This window comes from Alnus glutinosa, chromosome 1 (assembly GCF_958979055.1).
Source record: "Alnus glutinosa chromosome 1, dhAlnGlut1.1, whole genome shotgun sequence".
In the NCBI taxonomy this organism is placed as follows: Eukaryota; Viridiplantae; Streptophyta; class Magnoliopsida; order Fagales; family Betulaceae; genus Alnus; species Alnus glutinosa.
Genome location: NC_084886.1, coordinates 10724920 through 10750949, shown reverse-complemented (window position 1 = coordinate 10750949; position 26030 = coordinate 10724920). Strand labels below are relative to the sequence as shown.

Sequence of the window (26030 nt, the reverse complement as noted above, 5' to 3'; positions counted from 1 at the left end):
GGTCAATAGGCTGGTGTGGAATATTTCTAAGAAGAGGAATTTTGAAGTGAAGACTTTTTATAAAGCCTTGGTTTGTAACAAGGTGACCTATTTTCCGTAGAAGGATATTTGGCGTGTTAAACCTCCGAAGCGGGTGGCATTCTTTGTTTAGACAGCAGCTTTAGGAAAGATTTTAACTCATGATAATTTGCGTAGGCGTGGTATTGTGGTGGTAGAGCGGTGTGTCATGTGCAAAAAGCATGGAGAATCCGTTGATCACCTTCTTCTACATTGTGATGTGGCACGGGTTGTTTGGAGTTATTTCTATAGCTTATTCGGGGTGGAGTGGGTTATGCCTAATAGTGTTATGGATTTATTGAGTGGATGGGGCACTTTGTTAGGTCGTGGCTCTGCTATCCGTATTTGGAAGCATGTTCCTTTATGTGTTTTGTGGAGTTTGTGGCGAGAGAGAAATTCTAGGCTTTTTTAAGATGTGGAGAGTACGGTTGGGACTCTTTGTAGAAATGTGTTCAATATGTTATATCTGTGGGTTTCGGCGCAAGTCCGGGTCGTATGTCATTTACTGAATTTTTACTTTCATGTTCGTTTATCTCCTCTAATTAGGGGCTCTTTTGTATACTTCCTATGTACTAGTGTTGCGCCCCTTTGCGCTTTTTAATGAAATTATTACTTATCAAAAAAAAAAAATTAGCCAATTCTCTTGAAGGTTTCAGCTAATATATATATATATGATTATCTGGTTAGACATCTCATATGCAGTTGGTATATTATTAGTCAGTTCTTGAAGGCTCTTGGGGTTTCACATTGGGAAGTTGTTACTCGTACTATTCAATATTTGAAAAGAGCTCTTGGTCTTGGGATATTGTATAGACCAAATGGACACATCCGAGTAGAAGGTTTTACTGTTGCAGATTAGGTAGGCTCTCCCTTAGATTGCTATCGGATATTGTACATTCTTAGGCAGTAATCTGGTCACTTGGAAATGTAAGAAACAGACAGTAGTGACACAGTCAAGTGTCGAGGCAAAATACAAGGCAATGGCTCATACTACTAGTTGGTATATTATTAGTCAGTTCTTGAAGGCTCTTGGGGTTTCACATTGGGAAGTTGTTACTCGTACTATTCAGTATTTGAAAAGAGCTCTTGGTCTTGGGATATTGTATAGACCAAATGGACACATCCGAGTGGAAGGTTTTACTGTTGCAGATTAGGCAGGCTCTCCCTTAGATTGCTATCGGATATTGTACATTCTTAGGCAGTAATCTGGTCACTTGGAAATGTAAGAAATAGACAGTAGTGACACAGTCAAGTGTCGAGGCAAAATACAAGGCAATGGCTCATAGTACTAGTTGGTATATTATTAGTCAGTTCTTGAAGGCTCTTGGGGTTTCACATTGGGAAGTTGTTACTCGTACTATTCAATATTTGAAAAGAGCTCTTGGTCTTGGGATATTGTATAGACCAAATGGACACATCCGAGTAGAAGGTTTTACTGTTGCAGATTAGGCAGGCTCTCCCTTAGATTGCTATCGGATATTGTACATTCTTAGGCAGTAATCTGGTCACTTGGAAATGTAAGAAACAGACAGTAGTGACACAGTCAAGTGTCGAGGCAAAATACAAGGCAATGGCTCATAGTACTAGTGAGTTGGCGTGATTACAACATTTTCTCCAGAATATTAGATTCTCAGCTCCTACTCCTATTCCATTGTTTTGTGATAGCCAGGTTTCTTTACATATTGCGTCTAATTCAGTTTTTCATGATAGGATCAAGCATATTGAAGTTGATTGTCTTTTTATACTTGATAAGATACTCAATGGAGATATATCTACACCATTCGTGAAGTCTAGAGACCAATTAACTGATATGTTTACGAAATCCTTGTGTCGAAAGAGGTTAGAGTTTATATATTCTAAACTGTGCTTATATGATAAATATGTTCCAGCTTGAGGGAGAGTGTTAGAAGAGCTTCTTAGGGTTAAAAGGGTATTTTGGTCTTTGTATTAAATTTCAATATATATATATATATATATATATATATATATATATATATATATATATATATATAAGGCATATGCCTCTTCTTCCTCTAGTTTCTTCCCATGCAAACGCTACAAGATATGGAAATTACTTGCATGGCAATTTTTGCCAGCTTATAATTCAGATGATTTCTTGGGCATGTATTTGCTGATAGTTTGACAAGCTTTTATTGTGGATCTATTTCTGCATTGAGGTGCTTTTCATCTATTTTTACTTTCTAGAAGCAGAAGTTTTTATATGCTTTTGCTCATACCTTCATCTTTTTTTTTGTCCCGTGGCAATGATTCCTTATCTACCTATGGAACTTTTTTCAACATTTTGGCACTTTTGTGTTATCTTTGTTATCCATTTATCATTTGTCTAGACTAGACTTCTGAATCTTTTGACCAACTAATTTAACCTTTCTAGTTTAATGCGTATGAAGTATGTCACGATGTTCACATCTGGAGTTAATTGCCTTGAGGTGAAACCTAATGTTTGACTCTGAAAGTGTGTAGTATACATTATGCATGATAGATTCAATCAGGACTTGTATCATTTTGGATATATAATAAATGTCTTGGTTTAAGGTGTGCTTAAAATGTAATCTTTTTATTCACTTCGCAATGGGCTTTCCATATTGATGATGCACATTGATTGTTTTTCTGTGATCCCCCGCATTCCCTGTCAATGGACGGCACAGCTGTCCATAATTGTTTCCTTATTGCCCACGATTGTTTCCTTATTTCTCCATCTCTTATTTTGTATAGCTAGCATATATATTTGACAGAATATAGTTTACATGTATAGGGCTAGAATCATGCGGTACCTTATTTTCTTTCTATGTATAGCATCCTTGTAAAGTCTATATAATATACAGAACTCAAGGCTAAAGGCAGAAATTCAGATAATATTTTGTCATGGTATCAAAGCCCAATTGCTAAATTTTTTTTCCCTGGGATTTTTTTTTCTCTCGGTTTTCGGTTCTCAGTTTTTGGTTCTCGGTGTCTGTCACTCTTGGCCCAATTCTCTTGGCTCAAGTCTCTCGGATCGGTTTTCTGCAGCTTGTGTTGGTGTCTTCGGCAGCCTCTGTTTGAGGTCTCGGTGGTTTTTTTTCTCGGTCACTGCTGGGTAGGCGGTGCTGTCTTTCTCAGAGGTTTTTTTTTCTCGGCACTTCTCTGGGCAACAGTGCAGTTTGTCACTCTCGGTAGGTTTCTCGGCAATCTTCTCCTCTCGGGTTCTCTTTATTCTCTATGGATTCTGCTCCTGTGTGTGTTAAGTTTACAGGCACCAATTATGCTACCTGGGCATTTCAGTTTGAATTTTTTCTCAAGGGCAAAGGCCTTTGGGGTCATATTGATGGCACGGATGTTGAATCATCGTCCACTTCTGAGAAATCTAAGGCTGACGGGTCTTCTCTGTCCTGGGCTGTGCTGGATGCACGTATCATGTCCTGGCTTCTTAGTTCAGTGGAGTCTCCTATTGTCACTCACTTGAGGCCTCATCGCTCTGCTCAAGCTATGTGGGCTTACTTGAAGAAGGTTTATCATCAGGATAATGATGCTCGTCGCTTTCAGCTAGAACATGCAATTGCCATGTTTCAGCATAATAGTCTTTCCATTCAAGACTATTACTTGGCTTTTTTGACTCTTTGGCACGAATATGCTGCTTTGGTTACCGCGGAAGTTCCTGTTGCTGCCCTTTCCACTATTCAAACTCTTCACGCTACTACCCAGCGTGATCAGTTTCTTATGAAACTTCGTTCAGAATATGAATCTGTTCGCTCCTTTTTACTGAACCGATCTCCTGTTCCGTCTCTTGATGTTTGTTTTGGTGAGTTACTTCGTGAAGAACAACATCTTAGTACTCAAGCTATTTTGGAGCAATCTTATGGCAGTTCTGGGGCTGCCGCTGTAGCCTTTTCTGCCCAAGGCCGTGGACCACTTGTGCATTCTCGAAACTTGCAGTGTTTCTGCTGCAAGGAATTTGGACATATTGTTGCTAATTGTCCTAAAAAATTCTGCTCTTATTGCAAGAAGAAGGGTCACATTATCAAAGAATGTCGTATTCGTCCCTCGAATCGTCCACCCCAAGCATTTCAGACTTCGGTTCTTGCCACGCCTCCTGCCGCTTTTGTTACTCCTCCTGCACCAGATTATTGCACTCCCGCAATGGTGCAACAAATTCTCATTTCGGCCTTATTAGCAATGGGGTTTCAAGGTAATCCTTCCCCTAAACTTTGGTACGTGGACTTGGCAGCTTCTAATCACATGATTACTACTTACACTGCTTTGAGTCGTGTGCGGCCCTATGATGGTCACTCGGTTATTCAGACTGCCAATGGGAGTTCTTTGCCAATAGCTGCTGTCGGAGATGCCTCTTCTACGCTCACTGATGTGTTTCTTGCTCCTCAGCTTTCCACGAATCTTATTTCTGTTGGCCAATTAGTTGAACATAATTGTGATGTTAAATTTTCTGGTGATGGTTGTGTTGTGCAGGACCAGATAACGGGGGAGCAGATCGCGAAGGGACCCAAGTGGGGCGCTTGTTTCCACTATTTTTGCCTATTCCAGTTTCTTCTATTAAGCCTTTTGCTTGTAATAATATTTCCGATCTTAGTATGGTGTGGCATCGTCGCTTGGGCCATCCTAATACTCAGATCTTATCTCATGTATTGAACTCTGGTTTACTTGGTAATAAAAATAGTTATTCTCTCTCTCTTGAGTGTGCTTCTTGCAAACTTGGTAAAAGCAAAATTCTTCCCTTCCCTTTGCATGCTAGTCGGGCATCTCACTGCTTTGATCTTATCCATAGTGATGTTTGGGGTCCTTCCCCAGTGAGTTCACATGAAAAATTTAAATACTATGTGACTTTCATTGATGATCATAGCAGATTTACTTGGGTCTACTTTCTTAGCTCTAAATCTGAGGTCTTTCGTATTTTCACTGAGTTTTTTGCGTATGTTGCCAATCAGTTTTCCTCTTCTATTAAGACATTACGCACCGATTCCGGTGGTGAATATTTGTCTACTAAGTTTCAGGCTTTCTTGGCGTCTAAGGGTATTCTTCATCAACGTTCATGTCCTTCTACTCCTCAACAAAATGGAGTAGCCGAACGCAAAAATCGTCATCTCCTCGATGTGGTACGTACTCTCTTGTTAGAATCTTCTGTTCCGTCCATGTTTTGGGTAGAGGCTATGAAAACTGCTACTCACTTGATTAATCGTTTACCTTCTCAAGTCCTACATTTGGAGTCTCCCTATTTCCGCTTATTTGCTAAGCATCCTAGTTATGATAATCTTCGTACTTTTGGTTGTGTATGCTTTGTTCATTTACCTCCTCATGAGCGACATAAATTATCTGCTCAATCTGTCCGTTGTGCTTTCTTGGGATATAATGTGTGTCAAAAGGGATTTGTTTGCTATGATCCTACCTTACATCGTACTCGCATTTCTAGGAATGTTATTTTCTTTGAAAACCAACATTTCTTTCCTGTGTCCTCTCTGCCAACATCTTCTACTGTGGTTCTTCCCTCCTTTGAGGAGTGGCTCTCAGATCTTCCTCCCGTCAGTTCACGATTTAAACCAGGTATTTGTAGAAAAATATAGAGAGAAAATATTCTTATTGCTCTTGATAACTTTAGAACTTAAGAACTTGATTTTGTGTCGTAAGGCTACATTGGTTAAATAGGAAAAGCCTAGAACCTAATATGGAAAGAACTATCATAATCTAATTAATACATATAAATCAGCCTTATTTATGTGGACAAATCTGCATAAAATCTTCAACATATTCACCAAATCTTCAACACTCCAATTAAGGAGATAAATCAGGGAGAAGATCTGGGAGATAAATAAGGAAGAAAATCTTTCCTTCTTCAACACTCCCCCTCAAGCTATTTCCTTTTTCAACACTCCCCCTCAAGCTGAGCCATAGATATCTCGTATGCTCAGCTTGCATACTCTTCTTCAAGCAATTCTCTTTTTGAATCGTCACATGTGGTGCTTAGATGATGTCTTCTACTAGAGCCCTTAGACTTCTTGCATGGAGAGTTGGAATCAATTATGGGAGGTCACCTGACTCTCTATCCCCATTTTTCAGACTCCCAAAAATCTTGGCCACGAAATCTCCAATAAGTCTCCTGACATCTTGAGCCTTCGTGCATGGAGGGTTGGCGTCAAATATGGGAGGTTACTTGACTCTCTATCCCCATTTTTCAGACTTTCCAACCAAATAGCTCATTCTTGTGTGAAGTGTTGGCGTCAAATATGGGAGGTTACTTGACTCTCTATCCCCATTTTTCAGACTTTCCAACTTCAAATGCTTCAACACAAAAATCACTTGGGCTCAAGGCCAAGGAAAAATAATTTTATCATCGATACCACCAACAATGTCTGCAAATTTGTAACTGGGCCGGAATATGCTTTGAACCGGCAAGAGAATGCTCAGAACCAGCAGGAAAAACACTGAACTGGCAGGAAAATCACTGAACCGGACAAACTCCTTTTTTTTCTTCTTCTTTCTCTTTTCTCCTTCATTTTTTTTTTCTTCTCTCTTTTCTCCTTCCCTTTTTTTTTTCTTTTTCTTTCTTTTTTTTTTTTTTTTGGTAGGAGAAAAAAACCACTAAACCTTCTTTCAAAAGAGGTTGAACCGGTCAGAATATTCTTGAGCCGGTAAGAAAACACTGTGAACCGGTTTGAAAACTGGTAAAACCGGACCTATAAGGCACTGAACCGGTTTGAAAAGTTAATGAACCGGTTGAAAAACATGGAGGGAAAAAAAAAAACCTGAACCGGATACAAAATACCAAACGAGAATCGTCTTCTCCACAATGCACCGGAGAAGCTGCTGGCTCTGATACCATGAAAAATTATTTATATTGGAATGAAAGCTTAAAGAGACAAGAGAATTTTATGTAAGAAAGATAGAGAAAGAGAGAGAGGAAGAGAGAAAGCGGAAGCATATAATGGACTACATTGTGCTTTCATTGCATTTTTCTTGCTTGATCTTTTACAATACAAAAGTCCCTATTTATAGGGTTTAGAGTGAATACAAATATGGTAATCAAATCCTCATCAAATATGGTAATTAAATCTCCATGATTTGATTACGACACACCATAAATATGAAATATTACAATATCAATCAAATATGGAATATATGGAAAGTATATTATACTTTCCATATATTCTAGCCATTCATATCTTCTAACATCCCCCTTCAAACTCAAGGTAGAAGATTCTGGAATCTTGAGTTTGCAATAAATGCTTATTCTTCTTCTTTTGGAGATGACAACGATTAACGACAATCTACGACGATGAGTGGAGGAAGTCGGCGACGGTGAAGATGCGCCTTAAATATCAATGGGCCAACTATGGGCCAAAGAAAGTGAAAAGAAAAGAAAGATGGGGCCAACTATGGGCCAAAAGAAAGTGAGCCAACTATGGGCTAAATAAGGCATGATATCACTTTTCAAATGCCAAAATAGAATAGGCCAACTATGGGCCAAAAGAAAGTGAAAAGAAAAGAAAGATGGGGCCAACTATGGGCCAAAAGAAAGTGAGCCAACTATGGGCTAAATGAGGCATGATATCACTTTTCAAATGCCAAAATGGAATGGACCAACTATGGGCCAAAGAAAGTGAAAAGAGAAGAAAGATGGGGCCAACTATGGGCCAAAAAGAAAGTGAGCCAACTATGAGCTAAATAAGGCATAATATCACTTTTCAAATGCCAAAATAGAATGGGCCAACTATGGGCCAAAAGAAAGTGAGTCAACTATGGGCTGAAATAGGAATGGGTTTTAGAGAATACCTCAAATGTCAAAAGAAAGATAAAGATGGGGTCAATAACCAAAAATAATGAGCCAACAAAGGATATTACAATAATGAGCCAACAAAGGGCAATAATAATATGGGCAACTTGGCCTCTGTACCATGCTACCAACAAATCAACGAGATCTGAAGCCAAAAGAAAAAAGTTTGAAAATCCAAACCTTCCAAACGAATTGAAGAAGATCACCCATCTCGACTTCTACCCTTAGAAAGAAAACAGGATGAAATCATAGACAAACCAATGAAAGAACAAGAGAAGCATAAGGAAATAGAGAAAGAAAATAGTGATGGTGAAAAGCAAAAGGAAAATAATGAAGAGTTTAGGATAAAAATGATAGAAGCGTGAAAAGGCAGGGAAAATAATAGAATAAAAGTAAAGAAGAGAATTACACAGGACAATTTTGAATCTAAAGAAACATAGAGATAAAAAGCAACAAAGATAAGAGGAAACAAAAAAATTCACAAGACCATTGGATCGAACACTGGCGTTAGCCTATGGAATGGCTCTGATACCATGAAGAAAAATATAGAGAGAAAATATTCTTATTGCTCTTGATAACTTCAGAACTTAAGAACTTGATTTTGTGCCGTAAGGCTACATTGGTTAAATAGGAAAAGCCTAGAACCTAATATGGAAAGAACTATCATAATCTAATTAATACATATAAATTAGCCTTATTTATGTGGACAAATCTGCATAAAATCTTCAACATATTCACCAAATCTTCAACACTCCAATTAAGGAGATAAATCAAGGAGAAGATCTGGGAGATAAATAAGGAAGAAAATGTTTCCTTCTTCAACACTCCCCCTCAAGCTATTTCCTTTTTCAACAGTATTGTGTATACAAGACGCTCCCGCTCACAGTCTCTTCCTGTAGCTCACCCGGTATCTGATCCTACCACGCTCCAGATTCAGTCAGTGGCAGCACCTCCTGTGCCTTTGGTTCGTCACTCTTCTCGAGTGTCTGTCCCTCCAGATAGGTATGGATTTTCTTCTTCCAGTGGTGGCAATTCTATTTCAGCTCTTACTGCTACATTGGCCAATTTTGATATTCCCAACTGTTACTCACATGCTGCCAAGCATGAGTGTTGGCGACATGCTATGCAGGAAGAGATTGCCGCTCTAGAGGCCAATCACACCTGGGACATTGAGCCATGTCCTCCTACTATTGCGCCTCTAGGATGCAAATGGGTTTACTCGGTCAAAGTTCGATCTGATGGAAGTTTGGATCGTTACAAAGCTCGGCTTGTTGCTCTTGGGAATAATCAGGAGTATGGTGTCAATTATGAAGAGACCTTTGCTCCAGTGGCTAAAATGACTATTGTTCGACAATTCTCGCCCTTGCTGCTTCCAGTGATTGGCCCCTACATCAGATAGATGTTAAAAATGCTTTTCTTCATGGGGATCTTAAAGAATGTATTTATATGAAGCCACCTCCAGGATTGTTTCCTTCTCCGACTTCACATGTGTGTAAGCTTCGTCGCTCCCTTTATGGTCTCAAACAGGCTCCGAGGGCCTGGTTTGATAAATTCCGCACCACTTTATTACAATTTTCATTCAAGCAGAGCAAGTATGACACTTCCTTGTTTCTTCGGAAATCTGATATGGGTTTTGTTCTTCTATTGGTTTATGTTGATGATATTGTAATCACTGGTTCCGATTCAATTTTACTTGACCAGCTCAAAACTCATCTCTCGGAGTCCTTTCATATGAAAGATCTTGGGTCTCTCACATATTTTCTTGGTCTTGAGGTTCATCGTGGTCCCTCCGGCATTTCTCTCAATCAACATAAGTATGCTAGTGACTTGGTGGCTACAGCTGGTCTTCAAGAGGCTCTTTCTGTCGATATTCCCATGGAATTAAATGTCAAGCTTCGCAAAGAGGAGGGCGACTTACTTGCTGATCCCAGTTTATACCAGAAGTTGGTGGGTAGCTTCGTTTATCTCACCATTACTAGACCAGACATTTCTTTTGCTGTCCAGCAAGTCAGCCAGTTCCTTCAGACTCCCCGTCATCTACATTTGACTGCTGTCCGAAGGATCATACGCTATGTTCACGGTACTTCTGCTCGTGGCTTATTCTTCCCTGCCAGCAATTCTACTCGTCTTGCTGCTTATAGTGATGCTAATTGGGCTGGGTGTGCAGATACACGTCGCTCCATCACTGGCTGGTGTGTGTTCTTAGGTGATGCCTTGATCTCCTGGAAAAGTAAGAAGCAAGACAGAGTCTCTAAGTCATCTACGGAATCTGAATACCGTGCTATGTCCCTTGCTTGTTCAGAAATTATTTGGCTTCGTGGTTTGCTTGCTAAGTTAGATTTTTCTTTGACCGACCCTACACCTCTACATGCCGATAATACCAGTGCTATTCAGATCACGGCCAATCCTGTCTATCATGAGCTCACCAAGCATATCGAAGTGGATTGTCACTCTATCCGGGAAGCCTTTGAAGCTAGGATTATCACTCTTCCTCATATTTCTACTGATCTACAAATTGCGGATATTTTTACCAAGTCTCTCACTCGTCCTCAACATTGCTTCCTAAGTCGCAAATTGATGCTAGTTGATCACCCTGCATCAATTTGAGGGGGGCTGTCAATGGACAGCACAGCTGTCCATAATTGTTTCCTTGTTGCCCACGATTGTTTCCTTATTTCTCCATCTCTTATTTTGTATAGCTAGCATATATATTTGACAGAATATAGTTTACATGTATAGGGCTAGAATCATGCGGTACCTTATTTTCTTTCCATGTATAGCATCCTTGTAAAGTCTATATAATATACAGAACTCAAGGCTAAAGGCAGAAATTCAGATAATATTTTGTCATTCCCCCCCCAAACTCTTTCTGGTAAGCAACCCTACTCATTTTAATGGTACACAACTTTCTTTGCATGGCAGCATCACACAAATGTCAAAATTGTACACATTCATTTGGAATGAAGTGGCTACTTCAAAGCAGAAAATCACAGAGGAATTACATTCAGGACCGTTTATATTTGTTCCATATGCCTATGGCTCTACGCTTGATGATGTGGTTCCTGGTATATTCTTATCTCCTGAAGACGTCTGTTGGCATGATTCAACTGGTTCTCTGGACCAAATGAAGGAGTTTCATCCTCAATGCAGGTTGACAGAAGTGACCCATCACCTCTTAAGCAAGATGCTGAGCAATATTTATCCAGGCCTTCGGGACTTTTTCATTGATGGCTGCAAAGTACACGAGACCCCTCCTCTCCAAAGCTATCTACAGATTTTGCTGCAATTATCTACTGTTGCTTTGCCTTCACAAGCAGCTAATACAGTAAGTAATCAAATTTGAAGCAGAACCGCACTTGCAATAATTGTTTGTTTCAGTATAACCTGAGTGTTCCTTTCATATCTCAGGTTTTCAAAGTTTTTCTCAAGTGGAGTGATGGACTGAAATCAGGGCTCCTGAGCCCTGAAGATGCCATTTACTTGAAAGAATGTCTTACGAAATTGGAATTTATGGTGCTTCCGACTGAACAGGATAAGTGGGTTTCCCTGCACCCTTCATTTGGCCTTGTGTGCTGGTGTGATGATAGGAAATTAAGGGAGCAGTTTGAGCATTTTGATAAAATTGGTTTTCTGTACTTTGGCGAACTTAGTGATGATGAAAAAGAGATACTTCAAACAAGACTGTCCGTCCTCATGCAAACCTTAGGGATTCCTGCACTCTCAGAGGTAAGATGTCTCTCTCTGTCTCTCTCTCGAATCTGTTCTGAGAAAGTTAAAAGAGTTTGATTAATTCTGTGTTCATGTAACACCACTTAAGATGTAGCTGCTGCCAAAGCATATCCAAGGCAAAAGAATGACCAGGTATAGAAAATAGAAAACGATATAATTGCTTCTGCTATGATTCTCACACCTTTTCTTCTTTTCTTTTGTTTTCTTTTCTTTTTCAATAATGGAATATCAGAGTACTATCGCATTTGAACATAGTATTTGTCTGACAATGGTTTTAAATGATTGACTTGCACCATAATATGGGACCTGAACTAGATTTTTTGTGCTAAAACATCTTTATAACTGACAGCAAGCATGATAATTTGTACATTTGGTTGTGTTGTGTGGGTGGACTTCATCCACTTTTAGATTCTGTAGTTTTAAGAAAATTGAGCACCATGTATTGTCACTTCGAAGAGAAACAGAAAAATAACAGTAAAAAGCAAAAAACAAGTTACATAATGTGATTTCAATCTTCCTTTCTACATCGATGCACTCATGTGCAGGTTGTAACTCGTGAAGCAATATATTATGGTCTGGCAGACTGTAGCTTCAAAGCTTCATTGGTGGGCTGGGCTCTTCCTTATTCTCAACGCTACTTCTGTAGCACACACCATGATAAATATATTCAGCTCAAGCAGTCTGGATTTGATATTCTGAATCGTCTACAAGTAGTTGTTGTTGAAAAGCTGTTCTACAGGAATATCATAAAGAGTTGTGGTGCATCTAATAAGCGAGTTGAATGTAGCTGTCTTCTGCAGGTATGTGATGGGGATCCTTTATTCAATTTTTGTCCTCTCTCTCATGAAAATAGCCTATTACAAACAATTTTCCAAAAAAATTGAAGCTAAAGCCAGCCAGATTTGTTCGCTACCAAGCATATAATTGGAGACTGCAACCTCTCAAGGACATTTAGGACTTAGGTACCACTTTGAAAGCTACAAAGCTGGCAAACTTCACTGGAAAATGCTAATGTCATGCTATATGCTATTTCTGGAATTGAAGATTAACCATGTTGGTAAATGTCACTTGCGTCTTCCTTGTGCAGAGATATTTTGTATTTAGACTAGCTATTTCTGGAATTGAAGATTAACCATGTTTGATGATTTTAGAATCAAGCTCTCCATGATACTTGGCATGATTTGGAATATCAATATATTACATCTCTTTTTTTAGTTATATCTTTGTGTATATGATTTTTACAGGATAACATTTTGTACACAACCCAAGAATCTGATTCTCATGCCTTATTTATCGAGCTGTCTCGTTTGTTATTTGATGGAACTCCTGATCTACACTTGGCAAATTTCCTTCACATGATCACAACCATGGCCAAATCAGGTTCCAGTGAGGAGCATACAGAGTTTTTCATCTTGAATAGCCAAAAGGTGCCAAAACTTCCTGATGAAGAATCTGTTTGGTCCCTCTCATATGTGCCTTCATTGACAGAGAACGATGATTCACTACAGACAAATTTTGATTCAAAAACAATAGATGAAAAAAGTTATTCCAAGTCCAAAAAGAGAGGAAAGAACTCAAACTGGCCACCTGTGAATTGGAAAACTGCACCGGGTTTTAGTTATGCAAATGATTTTAGGGCGCAGGGAACAACTGTGCAGCCTAGCATCAGCCCTCAAAAGAAAAAGGAAGATGATTCTGAAGGCACAGTCATGCAAACTGATGATGTTGTTCCTATCTCAATCGATGATGATTGGACCATTGAAGATGATTCAGAAGCAACTTCAACGGCTTTATGTTTGTCAGATTACGACAATTTGGAAGATCAGTCTGGCCATGCTTGTAATCAGTCTGATCCTAGTATGCATGTTGATTTCGATCCTATATCTGATGGCCCTGAGTTGGGTTCATCTGATTTCAGCAAGAGAGATCAACTTGGAATTGGCACACCTCTTGGAACAGAAGCCACACAAACAGGGAGACTTGGCGAGCTTGTCGCTTTCAAATACATTATTGGAAAAGTTGGTAAGAGAGTTGTGAACTGGGTTAATGAAGATAGTGAAACTGGGTTACCCTATGACATTGTTGTAGGGGAGGAGAATAGTAAAGATTACATTGAAGTTAAAGCATCCAACTCTCAAAGAAAAGACTGGTTCAATATATCAACAAGAGAGTGGCAATTTGCTGTGGATAAAGGTGAATCATACAGCATTGCACACGTTGTTTTATTGGGTAAGAATGTTGCAAGGGTCTCGATATTCAAGAATCCAGTAAAATTATGTCAGCTAGGCAAGCTGCAATTAGTTGTTATGATGCCAAAGCAGCGGAAGGAATTCTCAGTCGTCTCCTAAGAGGCACTTCTTATCAGTGCATCTGGGGGATTGACTCTTTATGAACTGGCTGGAAATACACTGAAATGACACAGGTTTGTTTATGCCGACTCCTTCTCTTGATGCCTGGGAAAATTAATTACTATATCACTTCAAATTGGCGGTCCAGTCCATTAGAAGTGCATGAACAAAGTTCTGCTCCTGGAAAGGGAATTATGAGCTAGAACCCTAGGATTTTAGATGGAAGTATTATCAGGCTGACTGAGTAAATGATTTGGAAAAGGCTCCGTAGTACAATTTCTTGTTTATAATAGTGGCAAAAATGCCGGAGATGTCATACTTACTGGTCCTACAACATCTTCATAAATTTATGTATAATGTTTGAAAAATTGTCGCATGCAGTAATGTAAATGTTTGCCTATTTTAACTGTCTCTTTTGTTCTCCAACAGTGAGTGGTGGCTTATGCATTTGCCCACGGATTGTTGCGTAAGCTTTGTGCATGTTGAAACAGTTTCTGGTAGGTGAAATACGCTTTAATGAATGCTCCATTCAATTGCAGTGAAACAATAAATGTAAGTAAAAGAGCTTGCCGAGGTGCCAGTTGAATCTCACTCCGATGCTTAAGTTAGTTTCTGGAAAGTAATTTGCCTAAAGTGTAAAGCATAAAAAAAAAAAAAACATTTATTGATACCTGAAAGTTTTGCTTTAACTGTCATTCGGGATCGGGTGGGAGATGAGTCCAACAGTTCCAGGATTGGAGCTATTGTCGAGAATCAAAGCTTCTCGCGATGCTTCGGTTATCGCGAAATTGATTCATTCCAGAGGTTCCTCCTTACATGTCGGGAATTGATATCATATCAGTTGAGATCTCGTGCAGAGTACCTGTCTCCAGGATAACAAGGTGCGTATATTTCTTCTGGCATTCCCGAGATTGATATTCCCGATATACTCTTGGTAAGCACCATTGGTGACTGCATTCTAATGGGCTTTGGCTTATATGGATTCAATAAGCACATTCAATGGTGGTTGTGGGAATATTTCCCAACAATGCAGTCTATTGTTAACCTTTACGGTGTGAGCAAACAGTTCGGCAAGTTCTTGGAGCTCAAAGCCTTCTTGTGGCGTATAATTTAAAAATAACGATTCAAAATGTATGAGTTGAAAACACAATTTTTAACGATGTAATTAAGCGTTCGGTAAATTTGTAGTTATTTTTTAAAATTATAGTTTAACCCTTTAAAATCGCAATGCATTTGGTAAATTTGCAGTTTATGCTTCATTTGTTTCGACGTAAAATTATTTCCGTCGTAAAATATTTTCGGAAATCATTTTCAAAAAAAATAATTTTCTCGACAATATTTTCTGGCGTCTAGCTCGCACGAAAAAATTGTGAAATGTGAAAATCAGAGTTTGGCAAATGCCGCCAGAATCCAACAACGTCCGGTCGCCGTTGTCGAATTCCGTCTGGACTCTTCCGGATTCCAGCCATTTTGGCCAGATTCGACTAGGGGTGTGCACGGGGCGGGGCGGGGCGGATTTTCGTCCTTTTTGCCCCCGCCCCGCATCCCTGCAGGTTGAGAATTCTCAACCCGTGAACCGCATGTTACAGAGCTGAACCATGAGGGGCGGGTACGTGCGGGGGCGGGGTGATGCGAGGCGGGGGGTGCGGGTTGTGCGGGGCAGGGTGGATTCAAACCAAAGCCAAACAAATCACAGAATTTCTCGTTTCCTCAATTTTCTCAAGAACCAAACAAATCATAGAGAAATTATAGCAATAGAGAAATACCAACATATAGACAAGGACACAATCCCGGAGTCACAACTGAAGGACTTGAAGCGAGCGTTGAAAAATCAGCCATGCCTGTTGCCCTTTGTATCCAATTCACGATGCCTATCAAGCTCTTGCTCTCCATAGTCGCCATTCTGCAAACCCTAGAATAACCAGAAAAAGAAGAAGTGGAGGAGCGAGAAAGACATAGATGATCTGAGATGAAAGAAGAAGATGAGGAAAACGAAGACTAGAGGTTGCGCCTACGAGCATTTTTATTTTTGACTGTTTTTTGTTTAGGGAAATTAGGGTTAAATGATTCATAGCTTGAAGCTTCTAGTTTAAAAAAAAAAAAAAAAAAAAAAAAAAAAAAAAAAAAAAAAAAAAAAAAAAAAAAAATGAATAGCAAAACACACCGTTTGGACTTTGGAGTTAGTAGTGAGTGACTAATAGCTGTAATCCACATTGAGAGAAACTTCAACCCTCATCCACCACGTGGCTTCTAGAGTCTTCCAACTTCCTGCATTTTACAATTTTACCCTTAAGGCATTCAATAATCAACGAAAATGAATATTCATCCTTCATCTCCTCTTCTTTTCCTTTCGTCTTCTTTACCCAAATCTGTTGCCGTCTCAACAGTCATGATATCTCAGTTGCAGCCTTCCACTCTTCCTCCAGTCCTGCTCAAAGAATCCAAAGCCTGAATAGTAACGAAGATGAAGAAATGATGACTCATTTCATTTGAAGTGAGACGTGAGTCACATAACAAGTGAAGCTTGAGTCGCATAACTCGTGAAGGACAGCCAGAGTCGCTGGACAGGGGGGTTAGGGTTTTTTATGTTTAGGTGTTTTAGGTTTATGCGGTGCGGGGCGGGGATCCGGGGTTGAAAAAATCCTAAACTCGTGCCCCGCCCCGCCCCGCACGGTTTGGCAGAAATTCAAACCATGCCCGCAAATTTCAACGTGAAAACCGGTGGGGATGGGGCGGGGCGGGGCGGGGCGGGGCGGTTCATGCGGGTCGGTGCGGTTTTGCACGGTTTTGCCCACCCCTAGATTCGACCGGCTTCTAACCATGGCTCGAATCCTACAGTATTCCAGCTAGGGGTGTGCAAAACCCGCAGCACCCGCCCCACCCCGCCCCGCAGAGGACCGGATTTTCGAGATTTTTTGCGGGTTAGGATCCTAATTTGAGAAATTTATGCGGGGCGGGGCGGGTTGCGGGTTTAGACTTTTAAAAAACGCGGGTCCCCGCCCCGCCCCGCAAAAAGGAGTATAAAAAAAAAAAAAAAAAAAACGAAAAAAAAAAAAAAGGGAAAGAAAGAAAACGAGGGAATCTCTCTCTTTATCTTCATCTTCTTCATTTTTTCCTTTTGTTTTAAATTGTTTTGGTTCACTATTATATTTTTGCATGTTTACTAACCAATGGACTGTTATATTTTTGCATGTTTAGTTGTTTACTAACTAGTGGACTCATTTCATTGTGTGAGAAATACAATTTTTATGGTTCAATTTCATGGGATGTTAAAGTGTACGCATTTTTATTGTATTGTTATTTGAAATAATCTTTTCATTACTTTTGAAAAAGACAAGAAAATTGATGACATAGAATAGTGAAATATTATAGCTTTTTATTCTTGTCATTTATTCATTATGCTTTGTTGATAGGAGAAAATAGAAATCATGTTTCTTAGAATTTATCTTATAATTAACAGGACTTTTAGTTTAAAAGGCTAATCTATGAAAAATGTTCTTGAATGGAAATATGAATTTAATTTTTTATTTAAAAAACCAGTATTTTTTTTGAATTTTTTATTGTTTACAAAATAAAATCAAAATTACGTAAATGCCACTCAAAATACCCGCCCCGCCCCGCAGTGAACCGCCCCGCACGGTTACTCTTTAATAAGTGTGGTTTGCGGGTTGGAAATTTCCAACCCGCAAAGGTGTGGGGTGGGGCCAAAAAATGCGGAAACCTGCCCCACCCCGCCCCATGCCCACCCCTAATTCCAGCCAGTTTCAGCCGGAATCTGGTTTGCCGGCATCCGACGACGGTGGCCTGATGTTGTCGGATTCTGACATATGTCACTTGAGCACATGAAAATTATATGATCTTTTAATAGTAATGACAAAGTTTAGTAATAAAAACATGTGCATTTCACATACAATTAAAAAAAAAAAATTATGTATTTCTCACATACTGAGGAACACGTGTCATTTTTATATATTATGTTGGAGCAAATATTTGTTGGATTTAGCACCTGCTCTTATAAATAAGTTGAGTCGAGTCGAGTTAAGTCAAGATTATATAAGCTTTTTTCACAAGCCTAAATTAAATCGAGTTAAGTATATACAAGTTTGGCTCATTTAATATTTTAACCAAAATTATTGGTCAAACTTAATTCATTTATTAAATGAACCAAACTTGAGTTGAGTTTTATTTAAACTCGAATGGTCTATAAACACTCAATTTATTTAAGGCCCCATATATGACCATGTTAACCCCACTTAAACCCCTCATAACAAAGTAGCTAGTCTTGCATTTGCATGGAAAGAGAGAGAGAGAGAGAGAGAGAGAATTATATAAAGAAAAATATAATTTAGTCCTTTCAACTATCATCATGTTTGTACTTACGCCTCCAAACTTATAAAAAGTGACATCAGAACTGCATACTACAATCATGTGTGTCAAATTAAACAATGTTAGAAATTAGAGTCACATGACTACTTTTTAATTCTTTTTATCTAATGATACGGCAGGTACAAGAATTAAACTCATGGAGTTGAATAGCTATTTATATGGAACAATTACATCTTCAGTTTGGTAAGTTTGAGCATTCTCAATAATCAACTCATGATTGTTGATGTTATTGAATTTTCTTTTTTCATTTTCTTTAGGGTTCATGGCCGATTGAATGTTAGTAGATATGGACATTTTGTGAAGGGCATCAAAATTGGTTTGCATTTCCTTTGGTCATCATGGGTGATACATGTGAAGCAGGATGGCAATTCAATTGCACATTGGCAGCAGCTATTCATGTCATAGATTCCATATGGGTAGAAGATGTTCCATCAATCAGCTATGATATTGTTAGTAGGGAACTTATTGTCCCTATGTTCTAATCTCATATTGTTATTGCGTTGAGATTATCAATAAGAATGGTTATGTTAAAAAAAAAAAATATATATATTTGGGTAAATTGAGTCTTGGTTGAAGACCGAAGACGTCGAATGTTTGGCCGAATTTTGGTGGTGTGTAGTTTGTGCTCTTATGGCCGATTTGGAAGAAATGGTTGGCTGGATTTTGATTGCTACTCTTTGTACCAGAATTGTATTATTGAGTGGTTTCATAAATTTGATTTCAATTCTAGTTTTGTTCCTTGGTACAACCAAACCAAGGAGTAGAAATATATATTTCATTTCATCTTATTCTATTCATAGTAATAGGCTAATAGTTATTCATTTTTTTTAATGAAATACCTATTCCACGTAGCAATTGTGGCCTTAAATGTCCTTAAAATTATATTAAAAAAATAATAATAAAGAAAATTGAATTTTAAAACAAAAACCAAAGGGGTGGTCAAACAATCCATAAATTTTTGAGAGTGGTACGGTCCCCCTACAACCAAAATGAAAAAAAAAAAAAAGAACAAAAAAAGAAGAACAAAAAAATGAAGAAGAAGAGGGAGGTGGCCAAACCACTACTCAAGCGCTATTCAACCACCACCTTATGGTTTTTTTTTTTTTTTTTTCAATAGTTTTCAATTGTTTATCTTTGAATTTTATTTTTAATAACTTTAAGGGTATCTTGGAGAAAAATAAGCAAGAGGGGCCACATGACCTAATTTTCATATATTTTGATGACAAATACTAAGCGGGGGTCTAATAAATTGATCCTTGGGCATTGAAAGTATCTTAAAGAACCGTTATATAAGTTATATGTCCACAATGGTTCTTATCATTAGCGGTTTGACATAAATCACTAGATGTACACGTAGATGGGCGGAGCTAGCCTTCCCAACTTGGGGGGGCCAAATTGAAATTATTATTATTATTTTCGGGGTGGAGAAACCTTGGGGCTTGGGGGGCCAGCCTGTCCAAGCTCCTTAGTAGCTCCGCCACTGCACGTAGAGTCATATCACAACCAGAACAATTATTGATTGACACATGGTATAACTAAAAACTCAACATGTAATGAGATTCTAATTGTATTTTAAATAAAGTAAAATAAACTAAAAAAAAAAATAATAATTTAAGAAAAGTCCACTTTGACGAATTTGCCGTGAACACTCTTACCAAGTAAAGGGTAGATTAGCCTCATAGGAAAACGGGTGGTCGCCCCTCACTATACAAGGGACAACCAGCCGCGCCTTTAGTTAGTAGTTACAACCTAATTAATAATGTTTTCTCTAAATTATCAAAAAGTAGAGTTTTTTTTTTTTTTTTTTTTTAAGGAAAAGTTCTTATACCCTTCAAACTATCATCCAATTCATATCATCTCCACTTTCAATTCAAGTAGTGTAAAGTGTTCCTCTCAAACTATTAAAAAATTGTTAATGTCACTTAAGACCAGCAAAAAGATAAAAATAACCATAAAAATTTGTAATAAGACAAAAAAAAAAAAAACCCAATAAATTTTAAAAAGAAGAAGAAAAAATGAAAAATGAAAAAATGAAAAATTTCCACCCTTTATTTTTTAATTAGTTTTAGTTTTGAAATTCTCTCCGTTCTCTCTCCTCTTGTCCTCCCGCTCATTCCTTCTGTCCTGCTAGTGGCGGCGCGTGTAGGCGCGTCACGCTAATTCTTGCTTCGGATTTGTTTCGCTGGGTATGATAGAAGGGCTCGTATCGCGTCACTGGAGTTGGCCCTTAGTCCAAATGGATAGACGACTTCTTCTAGGGATCTGAGGCGAGTCACGCTAGGGCTGTGAGGGATGGATAGACGATTTATGGTGGAGGCAAAAGCGTTTGTCTTCTCGGTCAATGAAGGGGCGTCAGTGCTAAGGGTGGAAGAAAATCGGAAATTTTATTCCGGTGCGGTGGTTCTGAGCAACCAGTGCATCGAATGGCTGGGTTCGACTATGGAGGTGCTGAGGGGGGGAAATGGTATGCCCGATTCTGTCAAATCTTTCCGGGAAGGGGAGAAGGTGACGATAGTACGCACTGGAGGTAACATTAATGGCAGGTTTATGGAGGTAGCGGTCTATGGGGTGGGCGTTCATAGAGGGTTTCTTCGCATTCCTGAGGGGCGGGGTGGATGGGGTTGGATCAAGTTCATCACTGAGCTGCGTAAGGCCTTAGAAGTGGTTGGTAATGTGGCTGGGTGCGGGCCCGGTGGTTCCTCGCCGGAAGAGAAGTCAAGGGGGAAGAAGGTGGGGGTTTGGTTCGGGAAGGCTGCGGGACCTCTGTCTTTCGGCTCGTCGCCAACCATCTCTGCATCTGGTGGCCGGAATAAGGTCGCGCAGGAGGAGGAGGCCTGGTGCGAGGAGCAGCTCACGTTAAAGGACCGGTCCTGCGAGATTATTCGGCAGGCGGTGGACTGTTACGTCTGGGAGAAGAGCCGTTTGGTTCCGGCCGGGATAGACCTCGGTGGCGATGGCTTCAACGTGCGAAAAGTCAGAAAGTGCAGCAGCAGGGACAGCGATGTCAGAGTCTGCAGAAAGATTCTTGAACAGGTTGGAGTTTGGCTGGATTGGGTGAGTGGGTCAAACGTGGGCGGGAGAAGGAGATCTTTTGTTGGGCTGAAAATGGGCCAGTGCAGGATATCCTCTGTTAGTAGGCCACGTTGGAAGGTTGGTTATAAGAAGTTGGGCTCTAAGCCCAAGCCCAAGAAGGCTAAGAGGACTTCCCTGGAGCAGATTTGTGGTCTCGACGAAGCGAGGTTGGAATCTGGATCTTCGGGACTGGGCTCTTCGGCGCCGGAAGCCGTGGACGGGTCGAGTTCTACCAGTGGGGGGCTCAAGGGAGGTTCGTCGTTGATGGAGGGTGCTGCCCCGGTGGAGCCGGGCCCTAAAGGATTTGAGTTTCCCTCTGTGGGGGCGGATGAGTTGGGATAGAGGATTCGATTGTCTCTTCCAGTGATGACGGACAGTGGGTCGCTCATTTACCCGTCCGAAACAAAATCAGTCATGAGGTATCAGCGGAAATCGAAGGCCAAAGCGAGTAAGCTGGATATTCCCTTGATTGAAGAGGCAGTGACTGCTTTGTGTTCGCCGATGACACAGTGTTCGGGTACTTCCCAGGCGTTGGACGGGTATGTGGGTCAGAAATTGCCGAAGCCAAATGGGGGAGTGGGCCTTCGGCGAGGGTTCCTTCTCCCGAGAGATCCTTTGAGCGAATGTATATCAAAGACAGAAGTCAAGGGTGAGAATCCCAAAGTGAATGGATTAATCCAATCTCAGGAGTGGCCGGTAGGATTTAGCCCAACCGGGGAGATTGTATTGTGGGATCAGGGAGAGATAGGGGATTCTCCTCACCCCTTGGGCGTAATTCCTCTTGATCTACTCTTGGAGTGGGAGTCCGATGGTGCTGAGGATGAAGATTCGGCCCTGGCATTGTTGGATGCCATTGAGGAGGATTTCCATCGAGATACTATGGGGAAGCGGCAGAAGAACAAAGGGAGGAGGGAACTGCAGAATCTGAAGTGCTCCATAAACTATGACGGTGCGAGTGTGCGTCCTTGGAGTAGGAGAGGAAAGGCTCAGGTTCTGTAGTGTGTGGGTCGGAGGTGGGGTTCGGGTGTCGTGTCTTAGGGTGTTGGGTTTCGAGGGTTCTTGGATGGGTATGTGGTGTGCTCTTTGAGGGATTGGGTTGGGGTTTGTTGCTATCGTGGGATGGCTTGGGTGGGTTCTCTCTTCCTTTTTTAGGGCTGTTTTTTTATTTTCAAGCAATGCGTTGTCTTGTATACTGCCGGTGTACTAAGGGGCGCCTGACGCTTTTAATAAAGTCAGATTATTACTTATCAAAAAAAAGTATTCTACAAACCAGCCAACGTGGCTAGTTTTCATGCGTAGATTCAGACAGAGACCACAGTCATAAGCCTGCACCGCCACTACAAAAAATCTATGACCTCATACAAATTCCTAACTCAACATCCCTTTTTTTACCTCCTCGCTTTTAGACTCCTCTTTCTCTTCGCTCTTTCCCGCCATGTACGGACGCCCCCCCGGGTTCCGCCCCTCCGGCGGCGGCGTCGGCTGGGATTCGCAGCAGCCACCGGCGCAAGCGGGCTCATTTCCAAATCCCAATTTTGCTCTCCAGAACCCCAATTATTACCTCCAAGACCCCACCTTCCTTCTCCACCACCTCCTCCTCCAAAACCAAAGCTTCCCTGTCCAAAACCCTAGCTTTCCAATCCAAAACCCTTACTTCCCTACCCAAAACCCTAACGTATCTGTCCAAAACCCTAACGTACCTGTCCATAACCCCAACGTACCTGTCCAAAACCCTAACCCAAGCCCCCCTCCGCAGAGGCTACCTAATCAAAGGCCCGATGCCCCGAGTTCTTCAATAAACAGGAATGAGCTTCTCGGAAAGGTGGACTGCGCCGTCGCCGAGGCTTGCCGCAAGATTATCGAGGCCGGAGAGAGCGTGACGTCGTGGAAAGTGTCTCAGGATGCGTTGTTGATGCTCAAGGTCGACTCTTGGAGCTCTCTAGGGTTTAAAATGCAGGCGGTTCCGAATCTTCATCGCCTTATAGTCACGGAAGGGAAGGTAATGTGGGAGCGGCATATATGTTTCTTTTTATTATTTACATCTTTCTAAATTAAGTGCCCTATTTGGTTGCCGAGGAAGTGGAGGAAAACAGTTATACGTAATCCAACATTAGGCTTTTTCTGATTGCATTGGAGAGGACTGAAAGCCCTAGGTAATTGCTTGTTTTGGTCTGGAAAGGTCAGGGAAAGAATCGAAACTTTTGTATAAGTTGGCATTTTTATGTTTTAGGATTTGTGAAGAGTGAATTATGCTCACGGTTGGGGATAATGTGATAAGAAATCACAAATATCAGGAAACTCATGTGTCTGGGAGATATGAGTAAGCTTTCTTTGCTTTAAGCCTCCTTATAGGGGTATGGTCAAATATAGCTGTCTCTAGAGAGGGGCCATACTGGGAAATTTGTGACAGCATTCTTCAATTTTTTTTTTTTTTTTTAGTAAGTAGCTCTCTTACCTTTGGCTAAAGAAGTGTATGGATTCTATACATAAAAAAGAAGTGTAGATTCTTACATACATAGAGCTTGAAGCAAGCATGAAAGGGGTGTTTGTTTTTTTTTTTTGGGGGGGGGGGTGTGGGACGGACAAAGTAGAAGAAGAAAATCACAAATATCAGAAACTCATGTGAATAAGCTTTCTTTGCTTTATATAAATACATGATGGACTTTGATGGGCTTTGAATTTTGGAGGAGCTCAAGGACTACTTCAGTTGTTGGCCTACCAGGTTTAGTTGAGTTTGAGATTCCATTTGAAATTAAAAAAAGGATAGTCAAGAAAAAAATTGCAACCAATTCGATTCCCCATTTTCTCAGCAATCTAATGGGGGGTAATAATATTCCACAGGTTTTGTTGTTTTTTAGTGTACCGAACATTTATGAAGTTTTTTTATACTTTTTTTTTTCTTGTTATTTAGATAAATGCATTTATCCATTGCTTTGTTGGGGTCCGAAAAATCACTTCATTGTATGATTTGCAAGTGGAAATCTGCAAGAACGAGGGTGTAGAGCAGTTTGAGGAGCTGGAATTGGGTCCTTTGTTGCGACACCCACTTATCTTGCATTATTTTTCAGTGAAATCTGATGTCAGTGAAGTCGTTAAAATAACTGGTGAAGAGATAATTTCTTTCTTGTGGAAGTTCATATATAGGAGTAAGAATAAAGAAATTAGGGTTGAAGAGTTTTTGGATTTCATTGCTAAGAAGCGATCAGTTGCAGGCAAGGAAAAGCTTGGCATACGAGTTCAAAGCTTGGGGTATGTGATATTTTATTCCTGCATTTTAACAAAAAGGTGCTGTATGTGTGACCAATAATAATTTCTAGGAACCTGAGTAACTATTGTTCATTCTTGACATAAAAGCTTTCACAAACTAATGCACTTTTATTTACATAGAAATGCGTTTTCTATCTTGTAAGATTTATATGGTACTTGGGAGTTTGGAATTTGTTATGTCATGGATCATTGATGTTGACTGATAGGTACATCTACTACATCGTGCCTTTACTTGTGTAACTGGTTTCTTTTTGAGAATATTGCTTTGTGCACAAGATCAATCTTGCACAATTGGGGCATGGCCATTTATGTTAAACTTCAATTTAAGAAAGTTTTGCATTTAGTGTCTCATTAGGGTTCAATCTCATTTTTAAAGAATGTCAATTATTTTTTTTACTATCATTACGCTTATGTTTCCAAGCTTTATAAAAACGTCTTATCATATCAGCACTTAAATGAACTTTCTCTTGTTCTGTGGTAACTTTTTTCTTTGGAACCCATGATAACCTTAAATTATTTGCATTATCTGAGGAACTTTTGGGATAATATTTTCAACCTTCTTGCTTTTTATTTTTTATTTTTCATTACTGTGAATTGCAAACACTAAGTTCTATTGCTGATTTCTGAGAATAATAATAAATAGTGGTATATTTTCTTGGTGTCGAGGCAAGCCAGGTGCCCCAGGCAAGGCAAGGTGCTGCCAAGGTCCGGATCTAGGGTAGGCACCTTTGCTGAGGCTTTCTCCTCTAGCTTCTTAAAAAAGAATTGCTGTATGCATTTCGAAAGAAGGACAATTTCGTCCACTTGATTACTCTGTTTTATTTAAGTAATTAAACCAAAAAGGTGGGGCACCAGAATCAATGAGGTAGGGAAGTGGGCTGAGCCTGTCTTTTCAAGTCAGCAAAAAGAGAAAAATATTGGGAAAAAAAAGCATGCCAAGAACTGAAACCCTTTGCCATTTATCTTGTTCATGCTTTTCTTGGGACCACAGCTAGGGGATGCCCCCTTGGGGCCTCGGTCCAAGCGGTCCCCCTCTTTCCCCCTTCTATCTTTTTCTCTGTCTTGTTTTTGTTTTTGTGTGTGTGTTTTTTTGTCTTTTTGTGTTTTTTGTGTTTTTATTTTTTTATTGTGGACATGCATCTTCAATGCGGATTTTTGCTCTTTTTCTTTTTGAAAAAAATAAAAAATTCCGAGTTCCACTTTGACTCATTCTGCCGGTACTTGCTCTCTGTATTTGTGTTAGGCTTTTTTATTTATTATTATTTTTTTATATATATTTTAAATTGGAATTTTTCTCAACATGTTCTTTATAGCCTGATTTTGCTTCATTTTCACTTTGTGGGCTGTATATTTTATATAAATTGTGTTTTTTTCTTTTTTCTTTTTAGCTTCTA

General features: G+C 39.9%; 2 protein-coding genes and 1 long non-coding RNA gene across 8 annotated transcripts in view; 2 read left to right on the top strand and 1 right to left on the bottom strand.

The window, feature by feature from the left end:
* The window catches only part of LOC133872069 (protein NO VEIN-like), an 84689-nt gene extending 70367 nt beyond the window's left edge, over positions 1-14322 (top strand). For all 3 annotated transcript variants that reach the window (XM_062309597.1, XM_062309590.1, XM_062309582.1), the window contains 4 exons: positions 10757-11159; positions 11243-11560; positions 12109-12363; positions 12808-14322. In XM_062309597.1, the coding sequence (XP_062165581.1) occupies positions 10757-11159; positions 11243-11560; positions 12109-12363; positions 12808-13911 (2080 nt within the window). In that variant the 3' untranslated portion in view covers positions 13912-14322. The remainder of the gene's footprint in view (positions 1-10756; positions 11160-11242; positions 11561-12108; positions 12364-12807) is intronic.
* On the bottom strand, positions 11981-14956 carry LOC133872092 (uncharacterized). Of its 2 annotated transcripts, none has more exons than XR_009900945.1 (2): positions 14583-14956; positions 11981-13039 (listed from the first exon to the last, which is right to left on the bottom strand). It is a non-coding gene; the product is annotated as an uncharacterized LOC133872092 (long non-coding RNA). The 2 variants fall into 2 exon arrangements; XR_009900950.1 differs by having other exon boundaries at positions 11981-12417.
* A 7793-nt stretch (positions 14957-22749) lies between these two features.
* Positions 22750-26030, top strand: part of LOC133872046 (protein NO VEIN-like) — a 43088-nt gene continuing 39807 nt past the window's right edge. For 2 of the 3 annotated variants that reach the window (XM_062309562.1, XM_062309555.1), the window contains exons 1-2: positions 22750-23368; positions 24281-24618. In XM_062309562.1, the coding sequence (XP_062165546.1) occupies positions 22805-23368; positions 24281-24618 (902 nt within the window). In that variant the 5' untranslated portion in view covers positions 22750-22804. The remainder of the gene's footprint in view (positions 23369-24280; positions 24619-26030) is intronic. The other variant, XM_062309571.1, reaches the window with a different exon arrangement.